Below are 25150 nucleotides of genomic sequence, written 5' to 3' on the forward strand. Positions count from 1 at the left end.
GGACCTCAAGGTCCACAAATAACAACACTTTGGAGGTCCCGAGCCTCAAGGAGGTTAGATTAGTCTCAACTAGGGCCAGGGCCTTTTCAGTACTGGCCCCGACTTGGTGGAACGCTCTGTCACAAGAGACCAGGGCCCTGCGGGATTTGACATCTTTCCGCAGGGCCTGCAAGATGGAGCTGTGCTGCCTGGCCTTCGGCTTGGACTCACTCTGACCCCTTATATGGGATTTGGTATATAAATTTTCCCTTGGCTTTTTTTGCTGGCCCATGTAGGACCAGCATGGATAGCTGGCTCGGGTGAATATCTGATGTTTCCTCCCTTTATGGTCTTGATTTATGGGCTACTACAAAAATGAGGTTGCATTTTAAGCCGTATTTTAATTAACTGGCTTTTTCCTTTTTTCTATTATGTTGTATTGTAATTTATATTCGGTGTTAGCCACCCTGAGCCCAGCCCTGGCCGGGGAGGGCGGGGTAAGGTAAAGGTAAAGGGACCCCTGGCCATTAGGTCCAGTTGTGGCCGACTCTGGGGTTGCGGCGCTCATCTCACTTTACTGGCTGAGGGAGCCGGCGTACAGCTTCCGGGTCATGTGGCCAGCAGGACTAAGCCGCTTCTGGCGAACCAGAGCAGCACACGGAAATGCCATTTACCTTCCCGCCAGAGCAGTACCTATTAACCTACTTGCACTGGTGTGCTTTCAAACTGCTAGGTTGGCAGGAGCAGGGACCGAGCAACGGGAGCTCACCCCGTCGCGGGGATTCGAACTGCCGACCTTCTGATTGGCAAGTCCTAGGCTCTGTGGTTTAACCCACAGCGCCACCCGTGTCCCATTATTATTATTATTATTATTATTATTATTATTGAACTACACTTCCCATAATTCTTTTTTTGGGGGGGGGGGAGTCATGATCTAAAGGCACAGTGAGTACAGTGGGTCAAAGCAAGCACTATCGTTCCACGCTTCTCTCCTTGCCAAAAGTCTGATTTTTAGTGGGAAGGTTTGCTGCTCAGGAGCCCCAAATCAGCTTCAATCGTGCAGCCTGAATTTGCCAGCACGTGACTGAACCCCCACCCTGAAATAAGGGCTGCCTGGACGTGTCCTCAGGCCTCACTCAACTCCAGGGTTGGTGTGCCTGACACTGGAGAAAAATTCGCTGCAGAGGCCTTGACGTCCTTCCTTGTACAGCCACCCAGCTGTTTTTTGTGGGTTTGTGTTATTTTCTTTTTCCAAAGCCAGGAGGAAATTGCCACTGGAGGGCCCTTGTAATACAAACCCATCCTTGCAGGTGACAGGAAAAGATAAGGCTGAGAAATCTGGGGGCGAAAACAGAAGCTTCCTGAACTTTTGGGTAACTGCTAGCTCGTTTTCTGGGCAACTGAAGAACCTTGTAAATAATCTGCAAATCTGTTTGTGAGAGAGAGAGATGGAGGAGCCGGCAGAAGGAGTGATACCTCCTTGCTGCTGGAATAGATTGGCTAGAATTAATCTGTGCAGTGTTTTCTAAGGGCAAATCACGGCAGCGGCTTCCCATATTTCCAAGTCACATCAATTACACTATACACCATAAGCATGTGGCTTCCCTCGAAGAATCCTGGGAACTGTAGTTTAGCTTCTCAGAACTATAATTCCCAGCCCCCTTAACAAAGTATGGCTCCTGGGATTCGCTGGAGGAAGCCATGACTGTTGAAGTGCTATAAGAGCGCTTTAAATGCGCAGTGTGGACATGACCTAAGTCAGCTATGTATGCCGGCAGAGGGGGACATTAAGGAGCTGAAACCTGGGCCGGCCCTGTCGTTGGACAAGGTGAGGCAAACCACTCTAGGTGGCAGATTTGGGGAGGCTATTTCAGCAAGCAGCCAATTATCCAGGGCCAAAGGAGATGTGATTATGTGCCCTCTCATCCCTCCAAATCATCCGCTGGCCAGAGGTGCCCATCCAAAACATTATTCTAAGATGTGGTGATGCTGTCAGATGAGGATCCCACACAGTACTGTGTAAGTTATTACAGTGGTACCTCAGGTTATGTACTTAATTCGTTCTGGAGGTCCATACTTAACCTGAAACTGTTCTTAACCTGAAGCACCACTTTAGCTAACGGGGCCTCCTGCTGCTGCCACGCCACCAGAGCATGATTTCTGTTCTCATCCTGAAGCAAAGTTTTTAACCTGAAGCACTATTTCTGGGTTAGCGGAGTCTGTAACCTGAAGCGTATGTAACCTGAAGCCGAGGTACCACTGTATTATAATATGAAAATTAGGGATGTTAACCAGTTAAGAATTAAGTAATTTAGTAAGGGCAATTACACACACACACACACACACACACACACACACTAGTTTTTACAGATAATTTCCAAAAATCATATAACGTACATTCTTATTTTATACAATGTTTTGGACTTCCATCAACTCCTTCACTAATAATTCTTATCATGGTTTTCTCTGCAATATTTCCCATAATCCTCCTTACAAAACTTCTTGCAATCCTACTAGTGTAATCTGTTGATTACAATGTCTTTTCAAATAATTCATATATTTACTCCAGTCCTCTGAGAATCTCTGGTCCCGCAGACTTACCAGGTCTATACATAACCTTCAGGCATTCAAAGTGCTTCCCGTGTATCACAGAAACATAGACTCATAGAATTGTAGAGTTGGAAGGCACCCCTAAGGTCATCTAGTCCAACCCCCTGCAATGCAGGAATCAGCCTTCCCCAACCAGGCACCCTGCAGTTATTTTGGACTGCATTTTGGACTTACCATGTTGGCCGGGGCTGATGGGAGTTGGAATCCAACACCCATCACCTCACCATCCTTACAATAGTGGTTTGTTGCTGTTGCTGTTTCCTTTCAAAGGCCATGTTCCCTTGGAATTAATCTGTTGGCGACAGCACGCCGGCGGTGGATAGTGACAGAACATAAGTGGACTAGGCTGTGTCTAAAACTAGGTGCGGACAGCACCCAAACCAGAAAAAGTGGGTCGCCCCTTCCCTCTCTATCTTGGCAATGGTAGGGCGGAAGGCAGGGATGCCAACAGCAGTTGGAGTCAGTGCCAGCGACAGGCAGAAGCAGCCGATTCTAGATTGGTACCCATCTTCTCTGCCAATTTCTACAGAAACTGAGGAGGGAGAAGATGACAGGCTGCGCTACTCTCTGGATTGGTCAAAAGCAAGAGAGCAGAGAGGTGTGGGGCTGGCCGCAGGCAGGCTGAGGTTGGTAGGACAGTGTCCCCCACACCCTCATAGAGCAGCCTCCAGGGACTCAGACCCATGCCTGGCTTGCTAAAAGACTGTCTTTCTGATGGGTCAGAAAATAGCTACTGCTGTTTGTGAGAAGTGGGAGCCAGGATTCAATCTATGGCTAGGACGGATCTTTGGGTGAGGCCAGGCTGCTCAACCCCTCTCCACTACTCTGCATACTCAGAGAGGAGAGAAACGAGGCGGCGTCATTCATCTAATTAAGACGGCGGAAGATGCCACCTCATCAGGAACGTGCTTAACGAGGAAACCAGAGCAAAACACAGAGGGAAGCGTTGGGAAATAGGAAAGGGGTAGCCGAGCCCATAAACACATTGTACCCTGAAGCACAATGCGGGCTTCCTCTGCGGGGACGGGGCCATTGTTCGGAGGGGGAGGCGCAATAAAGTCCCTTCCCAATCGCTCCGGAGAACAGGAAAAGCAGCAATTAAAAACTGGGCGTTGGGACAAGCCGCGGTCTCCTGCGACGGAGAAAAAGGGGAATGGGGGTGGTAGAGTGGAAGGGTCCCTCTGCAAGTGTGATCGTATTACTTAAGGTCAATCCTTTCAAAAAGGAAAAGCGGTGTAGTTGGAGACAGCGGAAGGAGGGCAATTGTAGGATGAAGCACAGCATGGGAGCCCATCCTCAGTATGGGTGAAGAGAAGTTCAGTAATGCATCTGGTGCATTGGCCAGATGGGTAAAGCCTGCCATTGTATGTCCTCTCCCCACAACCCCATTAAAACTCCGTATTTTCTCACTGTGTGTTGCATCAGCCAAGCCCTTCCTTCATTCACAAACATGTCTGCAACACTGGAATATCCTTCCATTCAATAATGCTTGCCGTCGCACCTATCCCTGCCTAATTGCCCTCCAATTCCATTGCAAAGGAATGTTCAACCGCCAGCCAAGGATGTTTTGCAACAGAGCATTCACGGCTGCAATGGAGTGCCCTTGAAATGGGCAGAGGCTGCACTTCCCTTCCTCCTAATGGAACTGGTCCACAGGGCATCTCAAACTGGGGTCCGTGGACCACCAATGGCCTGTGAGCATCATTCAGGTGGTCTGGAGTGGGCCTGCAAAAATACAATTAAAAATCATACAACATCTAGCGCAGTGCATGATAAGTGCTACAAAAGGCAGGCAAATTAATAAGTGTCTGCCAAGACCAGGGGTCAGCAAACTTTTTCAGCAGGGGGCCAGTCCACGGTCCCTCAGACCTTGTTGGGGGCCGGACTATATTCGGGGGGGGGGGGAGAGAACGAATTCCTGTGCCCCACAAATAACCCAGAGATGCATTTTAAATAAAATGACATTCTACTCATGTAAAAACACGCTGATTCCCGGACTCTCCGCGGGCTGGATTTAGAAGGCAATTGGGCCAGATCCGGCCCCTGGGCCTTAGTTTGCCTAACCATGTAAAAAGGTGAAAAGCTTCTGGGAGATGACATATAATGAGATGAAAAAAATGTTGAAATATACATTTATAAAGAAACCAGAAGCATTCTTATTGGGCATTGTAGGAAGTGATATAAACAGAAAGGAATGTAAGCTGTTTTTACATGCAACAACGGCAGCATGAATGTTATTGGCCCAAAAATGGGAGCAAGAAGAATTACCGACAAAAGAAGAATGGAGGATGAAATTAATGGACTATGCAGTATTGTACAAACTAACAGGAAGTATTCGAAATCGGCGGGACCAGAAATTCACAGAGGACTGTAGTAAATTTATTGATTATTTGAAAAGTGTTTGTGATGACCAGACTACGTTTGTAGGTTTGCAAGAAGTTTTGTGAGGAGTATTATTTCGTGCATGCACACAAAAGCTCATACCAAGAACTAACTTAGTTGGTCTTTAAGGTGCTACTGGAAGGAATTTTGTTTGTTTTGACTATGGCAGACCAACACGGCTACCTATCTGTAACTGGAATTATTGCAAAATGGATGAAGTGGAGGAGGATTAGTTATGACAATTAAAGGTAATAAGAATTCAAGAAATGCATAAGAAGTGATTAAAACGGTGGATCAGCAGAGGTGCTGAGGGAAGTCCAAAAAAGATTGTATAAATGATGAAGATTTGTGGTACGTATTATAATTTATATGTTAAAATTAATATAAAATATTTTTTAAAAAATAGTTTGCCTACTCATGGCCAAGACCCTCAGCGATTTTCAAGCACTCTGGGGGACAAGGGCAGTTTGAGAACCATCAGAACAAAACATTATCTTACTGTCATTGACCAACAGCTTCTTGTCATGACCAACTACTGGGTCATAGAATCGTAGTGTCATCTGTTCTAAACCCCTACAATGAAGGAATCTCAACTAAAGCATCCTTGACAGATGGCCATCCAACCTCTGCTTAAAAACCTTCAAGGCAGGAGAGTCCACCACCTTCCGAGGGAGTCTGTTCCACTGTCCTAACACTTCTTACTGGCTGATCTTGTCATGGGTCGGGAGTCAGCTTCACCTGCTGAACATCAGCCTGAAGGAGAAGGTGGAATGATGCCACCTGCAGCTGATCAGCCTTCAAGAACAGGAGAAGGCACTGATGAGAACCAGCTGGCTTCAGCCTTCTTAAGCAGAGCTCTCAGCAGCAGTCAGATGCTGGAAACAATGCCTATGGTTCTTGGCCCTGCCTTGCTGTTTCCTACTCTCCATCTAGACCCTTGTCTCTGTGATCATCTGGATTCCCTGACCTCTGGGTCCCCTGACTTCATATGTGGATTCTGCTCTCAGGCAAGTGTTCCTTGGAAACTCTTATCCCCTTCTAGATCAGCAACGGGACATGGACGGGGCTATGACAGCTCTTCCTGATGTTTAGTCAGAACCTCCTATCTCATAACTTGATACCCATCGCAATGCATTACCTGCCCCAGGGGGTGAGGAACGTGTGTGCCTTCAGATGTTGTCATATTACAACTCCCATCACCTTTGATGACTGCTGGCTGATGGGAGCTGGAGTCCAAGAACATCTGGAGGGCCACAGGTTTTCCCAACCCCGATCTACCGAACAGCTCCTTGTTGTCCTAGGATATTCTTCTCCTTAGGCACCCCTGAGACCTTCCCTGTCTACCTTGTGGCTGCCCAAGTACTCACCCTGACCAGACGGGCTCTCTTGACCAAATCATTAAGCTTCCTCAGGGCAGAATTCCGGGGCAGGTTCTGGATGTCCGTGAACAAGTCCTGCTCCTCGAGCTCAAATAACCGTCGGTTATCGGAGATCATCAGGGGCTCCGACCAGAAGGACCCGATGTAGACACGCAGCACCTCGGGCGTGTTGAACACTTTGCCCAGCGACCACATGAGGGCGCCGTAGACCCGCATCAGCTGCTGCGTCTCCACCATGTCGGCCTTGTTCAGGACCACCCGGATCTTGTCCTCGTTGCCCTTGAGGGCCCGGATGGCCTCCGAGAACTCGTCTGAGATCTCCAGCTTGTGGGCGTCAAAGAGGAGGATGATGAGGTCCACGCGCTCGGCAAACCACTGCAACACCGCCGGGAAGTCGTAGCCTGTGGAGGAGAAGAAAGAGCCTTGTGGAATAATGTGGGATGTGAAACACAGAGCAGTCAAGTAAACATCCCTAGAGTGGACATAAAAAGGGGATGTCTGGACCAGCCAGTCGGAACTTCCTGCTTCCTCCTAGGCTGGGACAGACTTCCTCTACATGTGACCAGAGGTGGGCGTGGCCTCACCTGTGCAGGTAACTAAAGCATAGGACTGGCCGCCATCTCTGTCTCTCTCTGACTACATTCGTCGAAGAAGCAACATCAGCTTAGCCTAGGATGCCCTCTTGGCTTCCAGCCAAGAGAGGTCAAAGGGACTATCTCTTTATGGGATAGATTCCAGGTATATTACTTTTGTAACTTAAGTCTGCCTTCTGGGATCCATCTGTGAACAGAATGAGTGAGTGAGTAAACTCTTTTTATACTTTTATAGAAGACTGTGTCATGTCTATTTCTTTTATGAGGGACTAAAGGGGAAATTACCAGGTAACTCATTTTAGAGGCTTTAGTGTGCCTGAGCAAACGCATCCTCTGTGCAAGTTTAAAAGGGGGAATGTTACTCTGCTAAATTGTAGAACTCATTAACACAAGTTGGAAAGGATATAATCAAACAATATATCCTCTCCTGCATCCCTGAACATTCCCACAAATAAGAGGTTATTTTGCACACACACGCCCCCTGCAAACTGGCATCTTAGCTCACTTTCAGGGAAAGAAGCAACTTAACGGCGGTTGCTGCCATTTTTATTTTTTAAATTTTATTTATGCTTTTCAGATTTATACATTTCACTGATTTTACAATCATTTTCACATTTCAAAACTTGACTTCCTTCCCCCTCTTTCTGCGGTTCTTTAAATTTATTTTTAATATTTTCCGCATATCCAAATTAACTTAATTTGCTCATTCATCTGCTTTAAATATATACTCTTATCAAACTGCCAGTTAATACAATAATCCTGCCAATGTTCTTATCCTTTTACAATTTATCTGTAAATATTCAATCAACCGTTTCCATTCTTTAATAAAAAGTCTGTTATCTTGATTTCTTATTCTTCCAGTTGCCATTTCTGCATATTCCATAAGTTTTTGTATTCATTCTTCCTTTGCTGGGACTTCTGCTTCTTTCCATTTTTGGGCGAGTAACGTTCTTGCCATAGTAGCATACATAAATAAATTTCTATACAATTTAGGTAGTTCTGTCCCTATAATTCCCCAAAGGGTTGCTGCCATTTTTGAAGCTTCAGCTGCGTACAGACTGTGCCTTTAAGGCACATGACTATCCCAAAGAATTATGGGAATGGTAGCTTGCCCCTCAACAGAACAATTCCCAGGACCCTTAATAAACTACAGTTCCCAGAATTCTTTGGGGGAAGCCATGTCCTCTAAATGTGCATGGAATGTTCTTTAGATCTGTGGTGTGGATCTGCAACTTGCCAGACCAATGGCCTGTTGTCTTACTACTGTCTGCAAAATAGCTGGCTGTGGATTTGGTAGGAGCCTTTTCACACCCTACCCAGAGCTGCCGGGGATCAAATCTAAGGCCCCTCTGTTTTTTTCCTTCGCTCTTTGTCTCCACTCTTAATAAAGCTTCTTAATTTAGAATCTAGTGTTTGACTGTAAACATTAAGACATCTCAAGGATTTTTGTGTTGCGTGCCAAACTGCTCTTTCATACTACAGTATGAAATGGGTTGAACTCGCTCAGTGGCAAGTCCTGGGGAGTTAGCTGGTGTTTTCTACCACCACAGACAGAAAGCTGCCAGTCTTGTTCCCCTTGGTCAAGACCCTAAAAGGCAAGAGTAGCCAACATAGTGCCTTCCATATGCTTTGGACTACAGCTCCCATGATCCCTGACTATTCATCATGCTGGCTGGGGCTGATGGGATTTGGAGTCTAACACGACCGCCATGTTGGCTACCCCTGATCTAAAGTGAACTGAGGGGTAATGTCAGCAATTAAGTACAGTGGTGCCTCGCAAGACGAAATTAATCCGTTCCGCGAGTCTCTTCGTCTTGCGGTTTTTTCGTCTTGCGAAGCACGGCTATTAGCGGCTTAGCGGCTATTAACGACTTAGCGGCTTAGCGGCTATTAACGGCTTAGCGGCTTTAAGAAAAAGGAAACAAACTCGCAAGAACTCACAAGACGTTTCGTCTTGCGAAGCAAGCCCATAGGGAAATTCATCTTGCGGAACGACTCAAAAAACGGAAAACCCTTTCGTCTAGCGAGTTTTTCGTCTTGCGAGGCATTCGTCTTGCAGGGCACCACTGTACAGTGGTACCTTGGTTTACGAACTAAATCTGTTCCGGAAGTCCATTCTTAAATCAAGGCATTCTTAAACCAAGGCGTTCTTTCCCATAGCAGCGAGGGACTCAATTTACAAATGGTGGGATTGTAATGAAGTTAAAAAAGTTTTGAGAAATGATATACAATGAACTGAAGAAAATGTTCCATCTAACATTTGTTAAGAAACCTGAAGCATTTTTGTTAGGGATTGTAGGAAAAGACCTGCCAAGGAAGTTGAAAAATATCTTCATGTATGCGACAACGGCGGCAAGAGTCTTAATAGCACAAGGATGGAAGAACGAGGAAATCCCGACTGAAGAATTATGGCAAGAGAAACTGATGGACCACGCAGAATTGGCAAAATTGACACATAAACTACGGGACAAGGATAACTGACTTTAAAGATGAAAGGGAACCCTTTACAAAGGACTTAAAGAAACAACAAAGTGAACTGGACTCCTTGGCAGCTTTTGAATAAACACTCTCAAACTTTTTATTGACAATAACCAGTCAGATATATTAACGATCATTACAGTTTTGTAACATGCAGAGAATAGCAGTTGTAGAGAAAGCAGAGATTGGAGCTGAGGGAAGTCAGGGAGGGAGGGGTGGGTGGGTTATTATATGGGGGGGGGATGGGGGGGGAAATCAAGGATGATATGTTTTGTTTAAACTCTATCTGTGCACAATTATATACCCCTCGGTCATGTCCCCTGCGCCCAGCAACCTGGGTGCCCCTCTTCCTGTCCAGCAAAAGCAATCCCCCCCCCCAGCCTCTGTCCCGGACTCTCCTTCTTAGCCCCCTCCCTCTTCTCCATCCCTGCCAAATCTAAACAAGCTCTGCAGCTTTCGTAGCTGTTGGATCAGAGCCACCCCTCTCAGCCTCTCTCACCCGCCTCTTGGCAGCCGAAGTTCAGAAGGGCTTGTTCCACAGCACCAAAAAAGGAAACCGAGCCGTTCCATAGGAAAGTCTGAGCAATGAGCCCTCATTGTTCTGACCGATTAAAGAAAAATAATAAAGATGGGAGATCTTAAATAAAAGAGGCAGGGTTGGCCGGCCGCGCAGCCTTATCTTAGAGAAGCAGCGGCGGGAAAAGGGGTTGCCAGAGGTCACCTGAACGATGGCGCATGCATGGCCTAAGTGGAATATGCTGCCCCGGATTGGTGTCACAAGACAGAGATACAGAAGGTCAAGACAAAGGAACCATTCTCTGCTCCCTGGTTTGCCCCCGGGGCAGGCCTGAAAAGGATGGCGGGACAGGGTTTAAGCCCGTGTGAGCTCTGGCAGAGGGGCAGGGTCCCTTTTTGAACATCGCAGCTCAGCCCCCTGGAATATGCGCTACAATAACAAAAGGTGAAAGTGCCCCTGAGTGCGTGCAGAGTGCATTTTGCCTAACCACTGAGCAGCTAGAGCCAGGCTGTACTGGGCTGGGGGGCCTGCCCCAGTATTTAAGGAATTAACTACTGCAGCATGGGAGTCCAAGCAGGAAATTGACAGTCATGGCTAATGGGCCCTTGTTACCCTTGTCAGCTACTGCATTTCCGGTGAATTTTACAAACCACATAACCTCTCCCTTCTTGGACACAAGAGCAGGATTAAAATAAATATATATATCGAGATTCCTGCAAATTATGAGTTTACAAAGTGCTGCCTTTTGCAGGTTTCTTTCCTTTCCCCTTCTGGTTTATTAGCACACCAGTGATAAGGGGCCAACTTTCTAGGCAGCCAGCCCATGCCAGCACCTGCCCTCTGGATGATAGCAGGCTCCAGGGTTCTGGCCAGATCCAGACCCAATTGATGAGCAGCCTGTGGCTGGCAGAGAAAGAGATGGCCCAGGAGAAGAGTGGGTGTTTAAGGAGCGAATGTATCTCCTTGGAGAAGGAATTTCCACCCTTCCCTGGTTTATTTAGTAAAGCAGAGGAGGTGGTGTGAAAACAAATGTTTCCTGCAAAATGTAACTGACTCAATGGAATCTGAGCAGACACACCCGGTGCTGCCAGAGGCACAAGAATTCTCATGCCTGGTGCGAGATGTGAGGCTATTTGCATTCCTGTACAGTGGTACCCCGCAAGACGAACGCCTCGCGAGACGAAAAACTCGCAAAACGAAAGGTTTTTTCGTTTTCGAGTTGCCTCGCAAGACGAATTTCCCTATGGGCTTGCTTCGCAAAACGAAGCTTGCCCCGGGGACAGCGGGTCTTCTCTTTTGAAGCAAGGGGCGGCGGGGAGATCGCTTCTCCCCACCGCCCCTTGCTTCAAAAGAGGTCTGCCCCCGGACCTCTTTTGAAGCAAGGGGCTGCGGGGAGATCGCTTCTCCCGGTGCTCCGAAGCGGGGTGGGGGGGCGGGAACACCTGCCCCAGCCGCCGGGCTTCGTAGCGCTGCTGCGAAGCCGGGCGGGGGGCGGGAACACCTGCCCCAGCCACCCCGCTTCAGAACGCTGCTCCGAAGCGGGGTGGGGGGGCGGGAACACCTGCCCCAGCCGCCGGGCTTCGTAGCGCTGCTCCGAAGCGGGGTGGGGGGGGCGGGAACACCTGCCCCAGCCGCCGGGCTTCGTAGCGCTGCTGCGAAGCCGGGCGGGGGGCGGGAACACCTGCCCCAGCCACCCCACTTCGGAACGCTGCTCCGAAGCGGGGTGGGGGGGCGGGAACACCTGCCCCAGCCGCCGGGCTTCGTAGCGCTGCTGCGAAGCCGGGCGGGGGGGGGCGGGAACACCTTCTGAAGGCGGGCGGGGGGCGAAAGTCTTTGTCCCCCCTGCCTGCCTTCCCAGGGGCTTTTAAATCGCCCCGGACAGCGGAGAAGTCCTCCGCTGTCCCGGGGCGATTTTAAAATGCCGCCCGCCAGCATTTTAAGATCGCCCGGACAGCGGAGAAGTCCTCCGCTGTCCCAGGGTTTTTTAAAATGCTGGGGGTGGGAAGAAAAGCCCTTGTCCCCCCCCCCCCCAGCCTTCAGAAGAGGTCCGGGGACAGTCTGTCCCCGGACCTGGTCTGAAGGCGGTTTCCCTAGGAACGCATTAATTGATTTTCAATGCATTCCTATGGGAAACCGTGCATCGCAAGACGAAAAAACCGCAAGACGAAGAGACTTGCGGAACGAATTAATTTCGTCTTGCGAGGCACCACTGTACATGGAAGTTGGAGATTTCAGGGCCACTCAATGCACCATTAACTGGTGGGCAGTGCCCCCGAAGCTTACGGCATAGCTAGTTTCAAGCAGAGGTGCTGCCAAAGTTCAGAATGGCCTGGTTCAAAATGCAGGTGTGGTGCAGTGGTTAGAGTGCTGGACTCGGGTTCGAATTCCCACTCGGCCACAAAGCTCACAGGGTGACCTTGGGCCAGTCGCTTCCTCTCAGCCTCCCTTACTTCACAGGCCTGTGGGGGTTGAATGAGGAGAGGGAGAGGACCATCTACGCCACCGTTAGCTTCTTGGAGAAATAAGCAGGGTATAAATGCAACAAATAAGTTGTCCAATTCGCAACAACTCAGGTGTACAGTGGTACCTCGGGTTAAGTACTCAATTTGTTCCGGAGGTCCGTTCTTAACCTGAAACTGTTCTTAACCTGAAGCACCACTTTAACTAATGGGGCCTCCCGCTGCCGCCGCGCCGCCGGAGCACAATTTCTGTTCTCATCCTGAAGCAAAGTTCTTAACCTGAGGTAATATTTCTGGGTTAGCGGAGTCTGTAACCTGAAGCGTATGTAACCCGAGGTACCACTGTATTTAGAAACTAAGCACCACATCCCTGAGGTCTTCTCCGACTGAGATGGTACAAGATTCTCCGTGTGTGCGGCCAGACTGAGCGCCACTGCTCTGGATGATATTCTCGTCGTTCACTGTAAGATTATGTGAGCAGACCATGTAACCGATCAGCTTTTGACTTGGCAAATATCTTCTCAATATGGGCCAGCTCTTTCCATTGTTTCTCACTGCCCTCCATCCAGATCTTTGTTTCCAGGCTCGTTGTTTCGGGAGAAGGGTAGGGGCGCCCTATAGTTCCTAAGAGTCAATTCTGTAAGGTGCATTTGTGTGGCACCATTCAATATCATTTGCTGCGAATCGCAGGTGAGGACGAGTACAGTGGTACCTTGGATTACAGACGCTTCAGGTTACAGACTCCGCTAACCCAGAAATAGTACCTCAGGTTAAGAACTTTGCTTCAGGATGAGAACAGAAATTGCGCAGTGGCAGCGGGAGGCCCCATTAGCCAAAGTGGTACCTCAGGTTAAGAACAGTTTCAGGTTAAGAATGGACCTCCAGAACGAATTAAGTTCTTAACCCGAGGTACCACTGTACTGTTGTGCTCAGGTCCTGGTTTGGGGCTTTTGACAGACCTCTGGAAGGCCACTGTGAGAGCAGGCTCCTTTTAATAATAATAATAATAATAATAATAATAATAATAATAATAATAATAAAAAAAAAAAAAAAAAATTTATTATTTATACCCTGCCCATCTGGCTGAGTTTCCCCAGCCACTCTGTGCGGCTCCCAATCAAATGTTAAAAACGGTACAGCGTTAAATATTAAAAACTTCCCTGAACAGGGAAGTTTTTAACATTTTAAGGTAAAAGGTAAAGGTACCCCTGCCCGTATGGGCCAGTCTTGACAGACTCTAGGGTTGTGCGCCCATCTCACTTAAGAGGCCGGGGGCCAGCGCTGTCCGGAGACACTTCCGGGTCACGTGGCCAGCGTGACAAAGCTGCATCTGGTGAGCCAGCGCAGCACACAGAAACGCCGTTTACCTTCCCGCCAGCAAGCGGTCCCTATTTATCTACTTGCACCCAGGGGTGCTTTCGAACTGCTAGGTTGGCAGGCGCTGGGACCGAGCAACGGCGCTGGGATTCGAACCGCCGACCTTTCGATCGGCAAGCCCTAGGCGCTGAGGCTTTTACCCACAGCGCCACCCGCGTCCCTCATTTAACATTTTAGGCACTAACATTATCTGCTGGGATGAACTCTTGATAATGCTAATAATCTGGACCTGCCAGGCCTGTGGAATCGCCAACAGCAGCAAATTTCAGCAACCAGCAGAGCAGCCATGATGGACCAAAGCGCATCAGTCATAGCTCAGAGGCGGAACATCCGTTTTTCATGCAGAAGGCCTCTGGTTCAACCTACTGCCTCTCTAGGTAAGGGCTGGCAATGGCCCTTTCCTAAAATCCCGGAGAGCCATGCTTGGAAATACTGACTCAGTGTGTGAAACTCTGTGTATGAAACAAAGCGCTGTTGTGCGGTTAAACCAATCGATTATAATTGGAAGCTCGTGGTTTTGCATCGTGGCGTCGTGCCTCGCTGGGTTTTGCTAATGAACAAATCCAAACCCCGATTGGGAAACCCAGTTAACTTTGGCGCATAGGCCAGCAAACGGCTTGGATTAGATTGCCAAATGAACAGGGGAAAGGGGAGTTTCCCTCCACCCAGATGCTTAAGAAATACCAAGCAAATTCTGAACTGAACAGGGAAGGGTTTCCAGCAGAAGAGGGAGTGTGGAATGTGCTGGGTTGGCTGGAGAGAGGGATGGTGGTGAACCGCCCCCCCCCTCGCCCCAGCTTTTATTGCTGTTGCTGCATCTAGAGTTGTTTTGCTGTGCAAAAGAGAAGGAGGGGAACCCGACACATTTTTATACAAAGATAAGGAAGAACCCGGCAGCCCTGCTCTTCCAAGGCATTTTTCTTTGGTTTGTGCAATCACTGATACTGTGTTGTTATGTACGGAGTTGAATAGGATCCAAATTGCAGCAGTATGACTGGTCCTAGAACAACAGGATTCAGAATGCAGCAGTCTGATTGGTCCTAGAACAACAGGATTCAGAATGCAGCAGTCTGATTGGTCCTAGAACAACAGGATTCAGAATGCAGCAGTCTGATTGGTCCTAGAACAACAGGATTCAGAATGCAGCAGTCTGATTGGCCCTAGAACAATAGGATTCAGAATGCAGCAGTCTGATTGGTCCTAGAACAATAGGATCCAGAATGCAGCAGTCTGATTGGTCCGCAGGAGCCACCCAATCCAACTCCAGGTGGAAGTGAATCCGCAACCTGATTGGCCTACAGGAGAATCCCGGAATTAGCCGATCACGTGGGGTCCATTGTGTAAATAATGTATATAAAGCAGACATTTCGGGGGAACTTCCATTCCTCACTGCTATGAGCTGAATAAAGAGCATGAAATCCACACTTGACTCCGAGTATATTTCATGTTTTTTAATTTGTTGGAAGCTGCCCAGTGTGGCTGGAGTAACCCAGTCAGATGGGAGGCATATAAATAAATTGTTGTTGTTGTTATTGATGGTGGTGGTACAGGGAGAACCAGATACGAGGCAGCAGAGGCAGATGTCCAGGGCCCCCAGTTAGCAGAATGAGTAGGAAGGCACCCCAACCTGCAGCAAAGACTGCCTTACCATAGTTTGGCTGCGCGCACACACCATGCATTTCAAGCACGTGACCTCCCCCAAAGGATCCTGGGAACTGTAGTTTGCTAAGGGTGCTGGGAATAGCGGCTCTGCAAGGGATAAACTACAGCTCCCAGGGTTATTTGAGGAAAGCCATGCACATTAAATGTGCTTTAAGTGTACAGGGCGTGCGCAGCCTGCGCCTTGGTGCCAGGCAAAAAGGAATCTTTGAATATTAGATTATGAAGCCCACAGGTGTGTTTCCAAAGGCAGATGGTTGCCTTTTGGAGCTTTTGAGCGAAGGCTGGCAGCGGCAGCGGCGCATCCCCGAGAAAGAGCCGTAATTCACTTTGAAGGGCAGGCGGCTGACTGCGGCTTGTGCCGACTCGCTGCGAGGATTTCCTCTCTGCTCAGGAATCCCATGGATCCCTGGCTGTGCGCAGGAGAGGGAGCCAAGGAGCAGGGCAGGATCTGGACAGGCCCAGGCTGGCAAAACCATAGCACGGAAGGAGAAGCTTTTACCATCCGTGGGGGAGAAATCTGCCCTGATCCGCAATTGGTTTTTGTTTTTTTTTAAGGGGGAAAATTTTAAAATACTAACAACGCCTCATGTCTGAAGGCAGAGAACAAGAGGCCCGTGCTTTTATTGCGGTGAAATCTAGGCCCGTGTAAGTTGTAAGCTGCAAGCAGCCCAGGAACCTAGTGCATTTTGGTGCTTTAGGAAGTTGCAGTTTCTGAGGTCCTCCCAGCTGGAGGTTTGCTGAGATTTGCAGAATGTCACACCATACATCATGGGTAGGCAAACTAAGGCCTGGTGGCTGGATGTGGCCCAATCGCCTTCTCAATCCGGCCTGCGGACGGTCAGCGTGTTTTTACATGAGTAGAATGTGTCCTTTTATTTAAAATGCACCTCTGGGTTATTTGTGGGGCCTGCCTGGTGTTTTCACCTGAGTAGAAGGTGTGCTTTTACAGTGGTGCCTCGCAAGACGAAATTAATTCGTTCCGTGAGTTTTGTCTTGCGATTTTTTTCGTCTTGCGAAGCACGGTGTCGGGAAAGTTTTGGAAAAGCTTCAAAAATCACCAAAGTCTTTAAAAACCTCAAAAAAGGCTACCACACCGCGTTCTATGAGTTGCTCCTCGAAGTCAAGTCGCAACTGTATTAACGGTGTTAAGAAAAAGGAAACAAACTTGCAAGACGTTTCCGTCTTGTGAAGCAAGCCCATAGGGAAATACAAGTAATTGACAAAAAGTATTTTAAATTTAAAAATATAATATTTGAAAGGTACAAAATAAGATGTGAAAAAAGGTAATAATTTGCTGACATCTTTATTGTAAAGAATGCATGGCAGGGGAGATGTGAGGAAGTCCGGTTGGTTATGTAAAAATGTTTTGGAAAATTGGATTTTTTCTTTTTTCTTTCTTTGTCTCTTTTATTTTCTTTCTATGGCTTTTATATCTTTGTTTGTGTATTTGAAAATGTAATAAAATATTTTTAAAAAGAAAAGAAAAAGGAAACAAACTTGCAAGACGTTTCCGTCTTGCGAAGCAAGCCCATAGGGAAAATCGTCTTGCGAAGCAGCTCAAAAAACAAAAAACCCTTTCGTCTTGCGAGTTTTTTGTCTTGCGAGGCATTCGTCTTGCGAGGTACCACTGTATTTAAAACGCATCTCAGGGTTATTTGTGGGGCATAGGAATTCGTTCATATTTTCCCCCCAAAATATAGTCCGGCCCACCACATGGTCTGAGGGACAGTGGACTGGCCCCCTGCTAAAAAAGTTTGCTGACCCCTGCCATACATGGTTGGGGGGCTGTGAATCCAATTCACTAGATGAATCCAATTCACTAGATGCTAGATGATGTCGGGACAGCTACTGGCCAATGGGATTCCCCCCCCCCCAAGAGCAAACATAAAAGAGGGGGTGTTGGGGCTCGAGGAAGTTGGGGCTTTCTAGCTGAGAAGCTCTGCGTGGCAATCCTAAACATACACAAATTCCCTAGCAAGGGAGGTGTACTCCACACATGCTCAGAAGCACTCTTTATTATCAGCACCACCTCATGTACCATTTGGGAACCAAAGGTTTGCCCTGAAAGGCAGCTCCGTTTCAAACTAAGCCATCGCGCCAGCCAAGTTTTAAGTGGAGCTGCCTTAGAATGCAAGCATTTAATTCTTAAATGGATCTTGCGGGGTTGTTCCGGCCTGTCTATAACATGTTTGTGCAAAGTTTGGCTGGGCAGGTTCAGGAGGATGAGTTGGGATAGAGGTCGCCAAACGAAATGTGCCACCGCTTCAGAACCAGATTATTGTGGAGGGCTATCATATAGTAGTAGGAAAATAAGAACAGCAATACAGTGGTACCTCGGGTTAGATACGCTTCAGGTTACAGACTCCGCTAACCCAGAAATAGTGCTTCAGGTTAAGAACTTTGCTTCAGCATGAGAACAGAAATCGTGCTCTGGCGGCGCGGCAGCAGCAGGAGGCCCCATTAGCTAAAGTGGTGCTTCAGGTTAAGAACAGTTTCAGGTTAAGTACGGACCTCCGGAACGAATTGAGTACTTAACCCGAGGTACCACTGTACTGGTAATATTATCTCCCTGCAAGCAGAAAGTTAGCACGCATCAGAAAAAGAGCCAGTGTGGTGCAGTGGTTAGAGTGTTCGACTCGGACCTGGGAGAGACCAGGGTTCGAATTTTCACTCGACCATGAAGCTCACAGGCTGACTTTGGGCCTCCTTCCTTCTCTGCCTAACCTACCTCACAGGGTTGTTTTGTTGCTTAACTGAGGAACCACAGACACCAGCTTGAGCAACTTGGAGAGAAAAAGTTGGTATAGAAGTGCAATAAATAAATATATAAGGAAGGAAGACGAAAGTAGAAGCTCAGAGCTCTTGTCTGCTATGCTGGTTTTCTGTTTGCAAGGAGCTTTCTGGTGCCCTGCAGATGTTTTGGACTACAATTCCCACCAGCCCCAGCATGCTGGCTGATAAGGCTACTGGGAATTGTAGCGCAAGGCACCTCCAGGGCACCAAGTTGGTGAACGGCTGCTGCAAAGGGCCATTCGGAAGCACTTATAATGATTTTTCTGCCCGCCGTTGCCATTGCACGGCTTGTTAATTTTATGACTTCTTCGATTTCTGTGCATAGCTGTCAACTTACAGATTTGAAAAAAAGGGACCAGCAGCCTCGGAAATAAGGGATCAGCAGCCAAAATAAGGGATTTTCCGGGCACAGGTATGTTCAACTTCTGAGCCCTTCCAAGCCAAAGACAGAAAGTCCAGCCAGCAGCCAAACGAAGCCTCATCAATAAGGGACAGCAGCAGGACATGGCGCTGGGATAAGGTACTGTCCCACCAAATAAGGGACGCTTGACAGCTATGTTTCTGTGTAATTTGCATGGCAAAGTCCGTTCCACCACCTCGTTCTGCTGCAAATACAAAACCACAACGAAACCCAAGAGGCAGCACACCAGCCGGAGGACGAGGGGAGCTGGGGAAGAAGGCCTTGCAACAGAGGGCTACCCATGCATTTTGTTTCGCGTGCCAAGCTAATCCCAGGGCTTGCTCGGCCCACCCAGTTTCCTAGTTACAACTACCTTTGTATCTACACATGTGCACGCTTTGTGCTGCCTGGAAATGTGCCCTTCCTCCCCCGTCCCTGGCATGCAGGAGACATTCCTCAGCCTTTCGCAAGTGAATCATCTGCGCTCTCCGTTGCCATGGAGCAAGGGCTGCTCTTTCCCACAGACACACGACTGGCGGAGGATTCTCTACCGCTCCCCATTTGTATCACAAACTCTCTTAAAAGTCCCTCCCGGGGCCCACGGTCAGGGAGGCAGGCTTCTGTGCCAGCTAGACCTCACCCAGGCTTCGGCCTGCAAAGTCATCATGGCCCATGGCAGGGGCGGAGGGCCGTATGTCCTCCTGGGACAACTTTGAGGGCCACAGGCCAGTGGCGCCTCTAAGTTTAGCACTCTCTGGAACTCAGGGCTTCACACACTGGCGCCATTCATTGATCAAGGGGCTGCCCACCACTGAGGGGGCTTCATGGCAAGGGGTGGGGGAGAATAACCATTGGCCTAAGAAGCAGCTGCTGTAGAAAACTTACTTCACCCTTCACTGCTAGAAAGAAGACACATTAGAACTCTTAACTAATGCTGGAGGGGTTTTTTTGTGTTTTCCTTTTCCCTCCCAATCCTCTTTCCTTTCGTGTCACGTCTTTTCAGACAGCAAACCTGAGCGGCAGGGGCAGTCTTACTCCCAATCATTATAAGCCTTTCTGGCTCATGAGTGGGGTCAAATAAATGACTATAAAATGAATGAATGAGGGGGTCAGATGGATGCACTCTGAGGCCTAGGTTTGTTGGAGGGGCTGCCACCTACGATCAAGCTTTGCCGTCAAAATCCAGTGGTTGCGAAGCCCTCTAGAACACGACACCTAGCCTAGAGCAAAGGATCAAAGACTGTGGTCGGTGGGCTTCATCCAGGTGGTCCACAGCCACCTCCACATTGATTTTCAACTGCAATTTCTTAATTGCTTCTATTGTTCCCCATGTTGCATTTCATTGCACTACCATTCAAATCTGACAGAATGCAGATTCTAAGACTAGAAAATGGAATACAGTATCATAAATGAAAGAAGCAATAGAAACGCAATAGAAAAACCAATAAGTGCTCTGCCGTTTTCAAGTACAGTGGTACCTCGGGTTACATACGCTTCAGGTTACAGACTCCGCTAACCCAGAAATAGTGCTTCAGGTTAAGAACTTTGCTTCAGGATGAGAACAGAAATTGTGCTGCGGCGGCGGCGCGGCAGCAGCAGGAGGCCCCATTAGCTAAAGTGGTGCGTCAGGTTAAGAACAGTTTCAGGTTAAGAACGGACCTCCGGAACGAATTAAGTACTTACCTGAGGTACCACTGTAGTCTTGAGTTGGGGGGAGTTGAGCATAGCTGTCACCTTTTTCTAAGGGAAATTCCCTTATTCCAAATAGGATTCCTCGCAAGAAAAGGGAAAAGTTGACAGCTACGGAGTTGGGGAACCCCCAGTCTAGAGCACCTAGTGCAGGGACTGATGGGAGTTGTAGTTCAAACCATCTGGAGGGCACCAGGTTGGAGAAGCCTTACCCAGGGATGCTGGACTAACACCCTGTTGCAGGAGAAAGCTCACAACCGCACACCATGCTACAGGGGTCAGAGGAGTGTCTCGTCCACAGGAACGCAGATTCTTGGCTAATGCTCCCAAATAAACAAGGCCATTTGTCCAGGGCGTACAGCCTTTCCCAGTTTCCACTTCGCCCTGTTCGCCGAGGCGGGGTCTATCCAGATTCCCCACATACTTTCATGTATAAAATGTGGAAAGAATGCAGCAGACCTGTGCTATCTCTGTACAGGGTTCTCCTGGGGGTGCCCCGGCAACCAAAGAAATATTGGGAGAGAGAGAGAGAGCTTGAGAGAGGCCTGCCTCTCAGCGGGAATGAAAAGCCACCCTGAACTGACCCATCCCACGCAGTGGAAGGCCAAAGTCCCAAGGGGAGACGAGTACAGGAATGTGAGCGTCACAGGAAAAGCATGAAAGGGCTCTCCCCACCCTGTCCTCATGGGGGGGGGACTTTGCGGGGAACATGTCTGCCCCAGTTGTATAGGAAACGAGCTAGATGCCCCATCCCCATAGCTGTCAACTTACAGATTTGAAAATAAGGGACCAGCAGCCAAAATAAGGGATCAACAATTACTTTTATAAAATACATATTTTGTTGCGTGCAAATGGCTTTAGATACCTACAGTGGTGCCTCGCAAGACGAAAAGAATCTGTTCCGCGATTCTCTTCGTCTAGCGGTTTTTTCGTCTTGCGAAGCAACCCTATTAGCGGCTTAGCAGATTAGCGCTATTAGCGGTTTAGCGGCTATTAAAGGCTTAGCGGCTTAGCTGTTAAAAGGCTATTAGCGGCTTAGCGGCTTAGAAAAAGGGGGGGAGCGGGGGAAAACTCGCAAGACTAGCAAGACATTTCATCTTGCGAAGCAAGCCCATAGGGAAAATCGTCTTGCGAAGCAGCTCAAAAACGGAAAACCCTTTCGTCTAGAGGGTTTTCCGTCTTGCGAGGCATTCGTCTTGCGGGGCACCACTGTATTAGGTCCATAAATTACCATATACTGTAGCATATATTCAACACACAAAAAACAGCAACAATTTGTTGTTGACAAGGCAAGTTGGACATAGAAAGGGCCCCATTACCTTCAGTAGCTTATTTAAGAGACATCATCAATAAGGGACAGCAGCGGGACATGGCGCTGGAATAAGGGACTGTCCCGCCAAATAAGGGACGCTTGACAGCTATGCTCATCCCTGGGAGCAAGGCCCACTAAATTCTCCCTGCAAGCAAAGGCTCCTTGCAGCTTTCTCTTCTGTTCATCCCCAACAACAACAAAAAGCTCCTGTGAAATAGGAGCTCCTCCAGGGTCACTGTTTATCCAGCATTCACAGGCCCCTCCAAGTGTCCAAATTTTCCAGGGACAGTTCCGGATTTACAGAAGCCGTCCCGGTTTCTGATTCAGTCCCGGAACGTCCTGCGTTTTCCTTAGGACATCTCCCGTGACGTGCGTCCTTCATACACCCTTCAGACATTTTTGGCATCCCCTTTCCCCATCTCCCCTGGTGCATGCTCACATCTGAACTCAAGAGAGCTCTCGACACACCTTGGAATGAGGATAGCACATCTTAGAACGGCTTTATCTTCTCTCTCTCTCTGTCTCTCTGGCACATTCTGTTCCCGCTCAATAGCTGCCTTTGTAACCAATTCCTTCCTACATCTGCTAAATGTTTCCTTGCATTTTGTAATCTTTGTGTGTGCGCGTGCGTGTGTTTAGCTTGTGCGGCCAACACAATTTGCCTAGCGGGTCGTGAGATACACCCTACTGCCCCCTCCGCAAAGCCCCCACTTTCTGGACCTCTTGACAGCAGCCTTGCAGACAAAGCCAAATGCAGCTTATCAGCCAAATATGGGGGCCAGTCGAGGACTCTATAAACAGCCTCGGTTTTGCCATCTGCCTGGGAATGCAAAAAAACCAGGAGGTTGCATATCAAGCAAAGCATAGAAGCTAAAGTATACCCTCCAACATTTCTCCAATATAAATAGGGATGTCCTCTTCAATCATCATAATTTTATTATTTATATCCCACCCATCTCACTGGGATGCCCCAGCTACTCTGAGCGGCTTCTAACATATATAAAAACATAAGAAAACTTTGAACAAAACAAACAAAACCTTAAAACAAAACAAAACCTTCCCTATATAGGGCTGTCTTCAGACGTCTTCTAAAGGATGTATAGTTACTTATATGTTTGGCTCGGGGGTCGCATAACTCCATACCCGCCAACGTTTCTCCGATGAAAATAGGGATGCCCTAAGGAAAAGTGGGACGTTCCGGGATCAAATCAGAAACTGGGAAGGCTACTGTAAATCTGGGACTGTCCTTGGAAGAAAGCGACACTTGGAGGGGCCTGTGAATGCTGAATAATGGTCTGGTATCCAACTAGCTTTTACTCAGAGTAGATCCATTGAAATTAAGGCACCTAAGTTAGTTGTATTCATTCATTCCAATGAGTCTAACATGAGAGGATGCCATCTTGTCCTTAGACACAAGCAGCAAACTCTCTGTGGACCTGACTTCACATTGCCTCTTGACTCATCTTCCGTTCACAAAATCAGGGTATGTATGTGTGTGTGTGTCTGTCTGTCTGTCATATAGTTGTGTTATAAACTCTGTCCCCCTTCCCTTGGCCCTGCTCATGTTGACAGAAGCCTGACATGCAGAAATGTAGCAGGAAAAACCTTGTCATCTCTAGAGAGAGCCGGTGTGGTGTAGTGGTTAAGAGTGGTAGTCTCGTAACCTGGGGAACCAGGTTCGCGTCTCCGCTCCTCCACGTGCAGCTGCTGGGTGACCTTGGGCCAGTCCCACTTCTCTGAAGTCTCTCAGCCCCACTCACCTCACAGAGTGTTTGTTGTGGGGGAGGAAGGGAAAGGAGAATGTTAGCCGCTTTGAGACTCCTTCGGGTAGTGATAAAGCGGGATATCAAATTCAAACTCTTCTTCTTTTTCTTCTAGTGGTGATAAAGCCTAGTGGAAACTTTATTTGCTTACAATATTTATTTAACTGCCCTTCCTCAAAAGATTCCAGGGCGGCGCACGAAGAAGTGCGAATGAAATCTGCACAATGATAACGGAAGAGCAACGAGACAACTTTATAAAAACCTCCCAAATCTAAAAACAGAATAAAACACCTTTAAAAAACAACAACCCTCCATTAGCAATCTTAAAAGGCTTCTCTTTTTCACCTGTTTTGTTCCTCCACATACTGCTGGTGTCAGAGGCTGTATACACACCATACATTTAAAGCACCCCCTTTAAAAAAAAAACACTGGGAACTGTAGTTTACCCCTAATGGTGCTATAGTTCCCAACACCCTTAACAAACTACAGTTGCCTGGATTCTTTGTGGGGAGGGGAATGTGCTTTAAAGTCACTGGGAGGAAAAACAGTTAAGGTCACTAAGTTGGCCCATAAAAATACAAAATCTGTACAGTGGTACCTCGGGTTAAGTACTTAATTCGTTCCGGAGGTCCGTTCTTAACCTGAAACTGTTCTTAACCTGAAGCACCACTTTAGCTAATGGGGCCTCCTGCTGCCACCGCGCCGCCGGAGCACGATTTCTGTTCTCATCCTGAAGCAAAGTTCTTAAGCCGAGGTAATATTTCTGGGTTAGTGAAGTCTGTAAACTGAAGCATATGTAAAGGTAAAGGGACCCCTGACCATTAGGTCCAGTCGTGACCGACTCTGGGGTTGCGGCGCTCATCTCGCTTTATTGGCCGAGGGAGCCGACGTTTGTCCGCAGACAGCTTCCGGGTCATGTGGCCAGCATGACTAAGCCGCTTCTGGCGAACCAGAGCAGCGCATGGAAACGCCGTTTACCTTCCCGCCCGAGCGGTACCTATTTATCTACTCGCACTTTGAGGTGCTTTCGAACTGCTAGGTTGGCAGGAGCAGGGACCAAGCAACGGGAGCTCACCCCGTCGCGGGGATTCGCGGGGAGCCTAGGCAAGTCCTAGGCTCTGTGGTTTAACCCACAGCACCACCCGCGTCCCGAAGCATATGTAACCTGAAGCATATGCAACCCGAGGTACCACCGTATTAGGTAAATATCTTTATTAGGGCAACTCTAAACAAAAAGGGCTCATTCACATTTCCTTTTTGCCACAGTTTCTAGGCACGGGTCTGCGATTTGTAGGGATGTTGCTGGTTTTTTTTGTCCCTGGGGAAACCTACTGTTTACTGCGGAATCGGAACGAATATCGTTCCACAACCTGATTGACGCTTGTTCCGATTCAGCAGTAAACAGAGGGATTTCCTGGGGAAAGCAGTGGGACCAAGAAAAATCACTTGGATCTGTGCCTATAAATCAGAGACCTGTTCCCAGCAATCGCAACAGGAGCAGGAGTGTGAATAAGGCCTTAGTGTGCAATATTTTGAATTCCCCAGAACTCTTTTAACTAGCTAGATCAGGGATGGCGATCCTCTGCTCTCTCAAATGCTGTTGGACTCCAAATCCCCCCATGGGGAGGGTGGGGGGCAACTGGCAGCCTTCAGTCTCCCCCCTGCCACCTCCTAACTCCACTTCTCCCCTCTCCGTCCAGCTGCTTCCTTCATTTTGAAATGAATACGCTGCGTGCTTTTGTTTCCTTTGAAATCGG

General features: G+C 48.2%; 1 protein-coding gene across 1 annotated transcript in view; it reads right to left on the reverse strand.

Annotated features, from left to right (window-relative positions):
- Positions 1-25150, reverse strand: part of EHD2 (EH domain containing 2) — a 47746-nt gene that overhangs the window by 10875 nt on the left and 11721 nt on the right. The window contains exon 3 of the mRNA XM_077932278.1: positions 6339-6751. Within this exon, the coding sequence (XP_077788404.1) occupies positions 6339-6751 (413 nt within the window). The remainder of the gene's footprint in view (positions 1-6338; positions 6752-25150) is intronic.

This window comes from Podarcis muralis, chromosome 7 (genome assembly GCF_964188315.1).
Source record: "Podarcis muralis chromosome 7, rPodMur119.hap1.1, whole genome shotgun sequence".
NCBI classification, from domain to species: Eukaryota; Metazoa; Chordata; class Lepidosauria; order Squamata; family Lacertidae; genus Podarcis; species Podarcis muralis.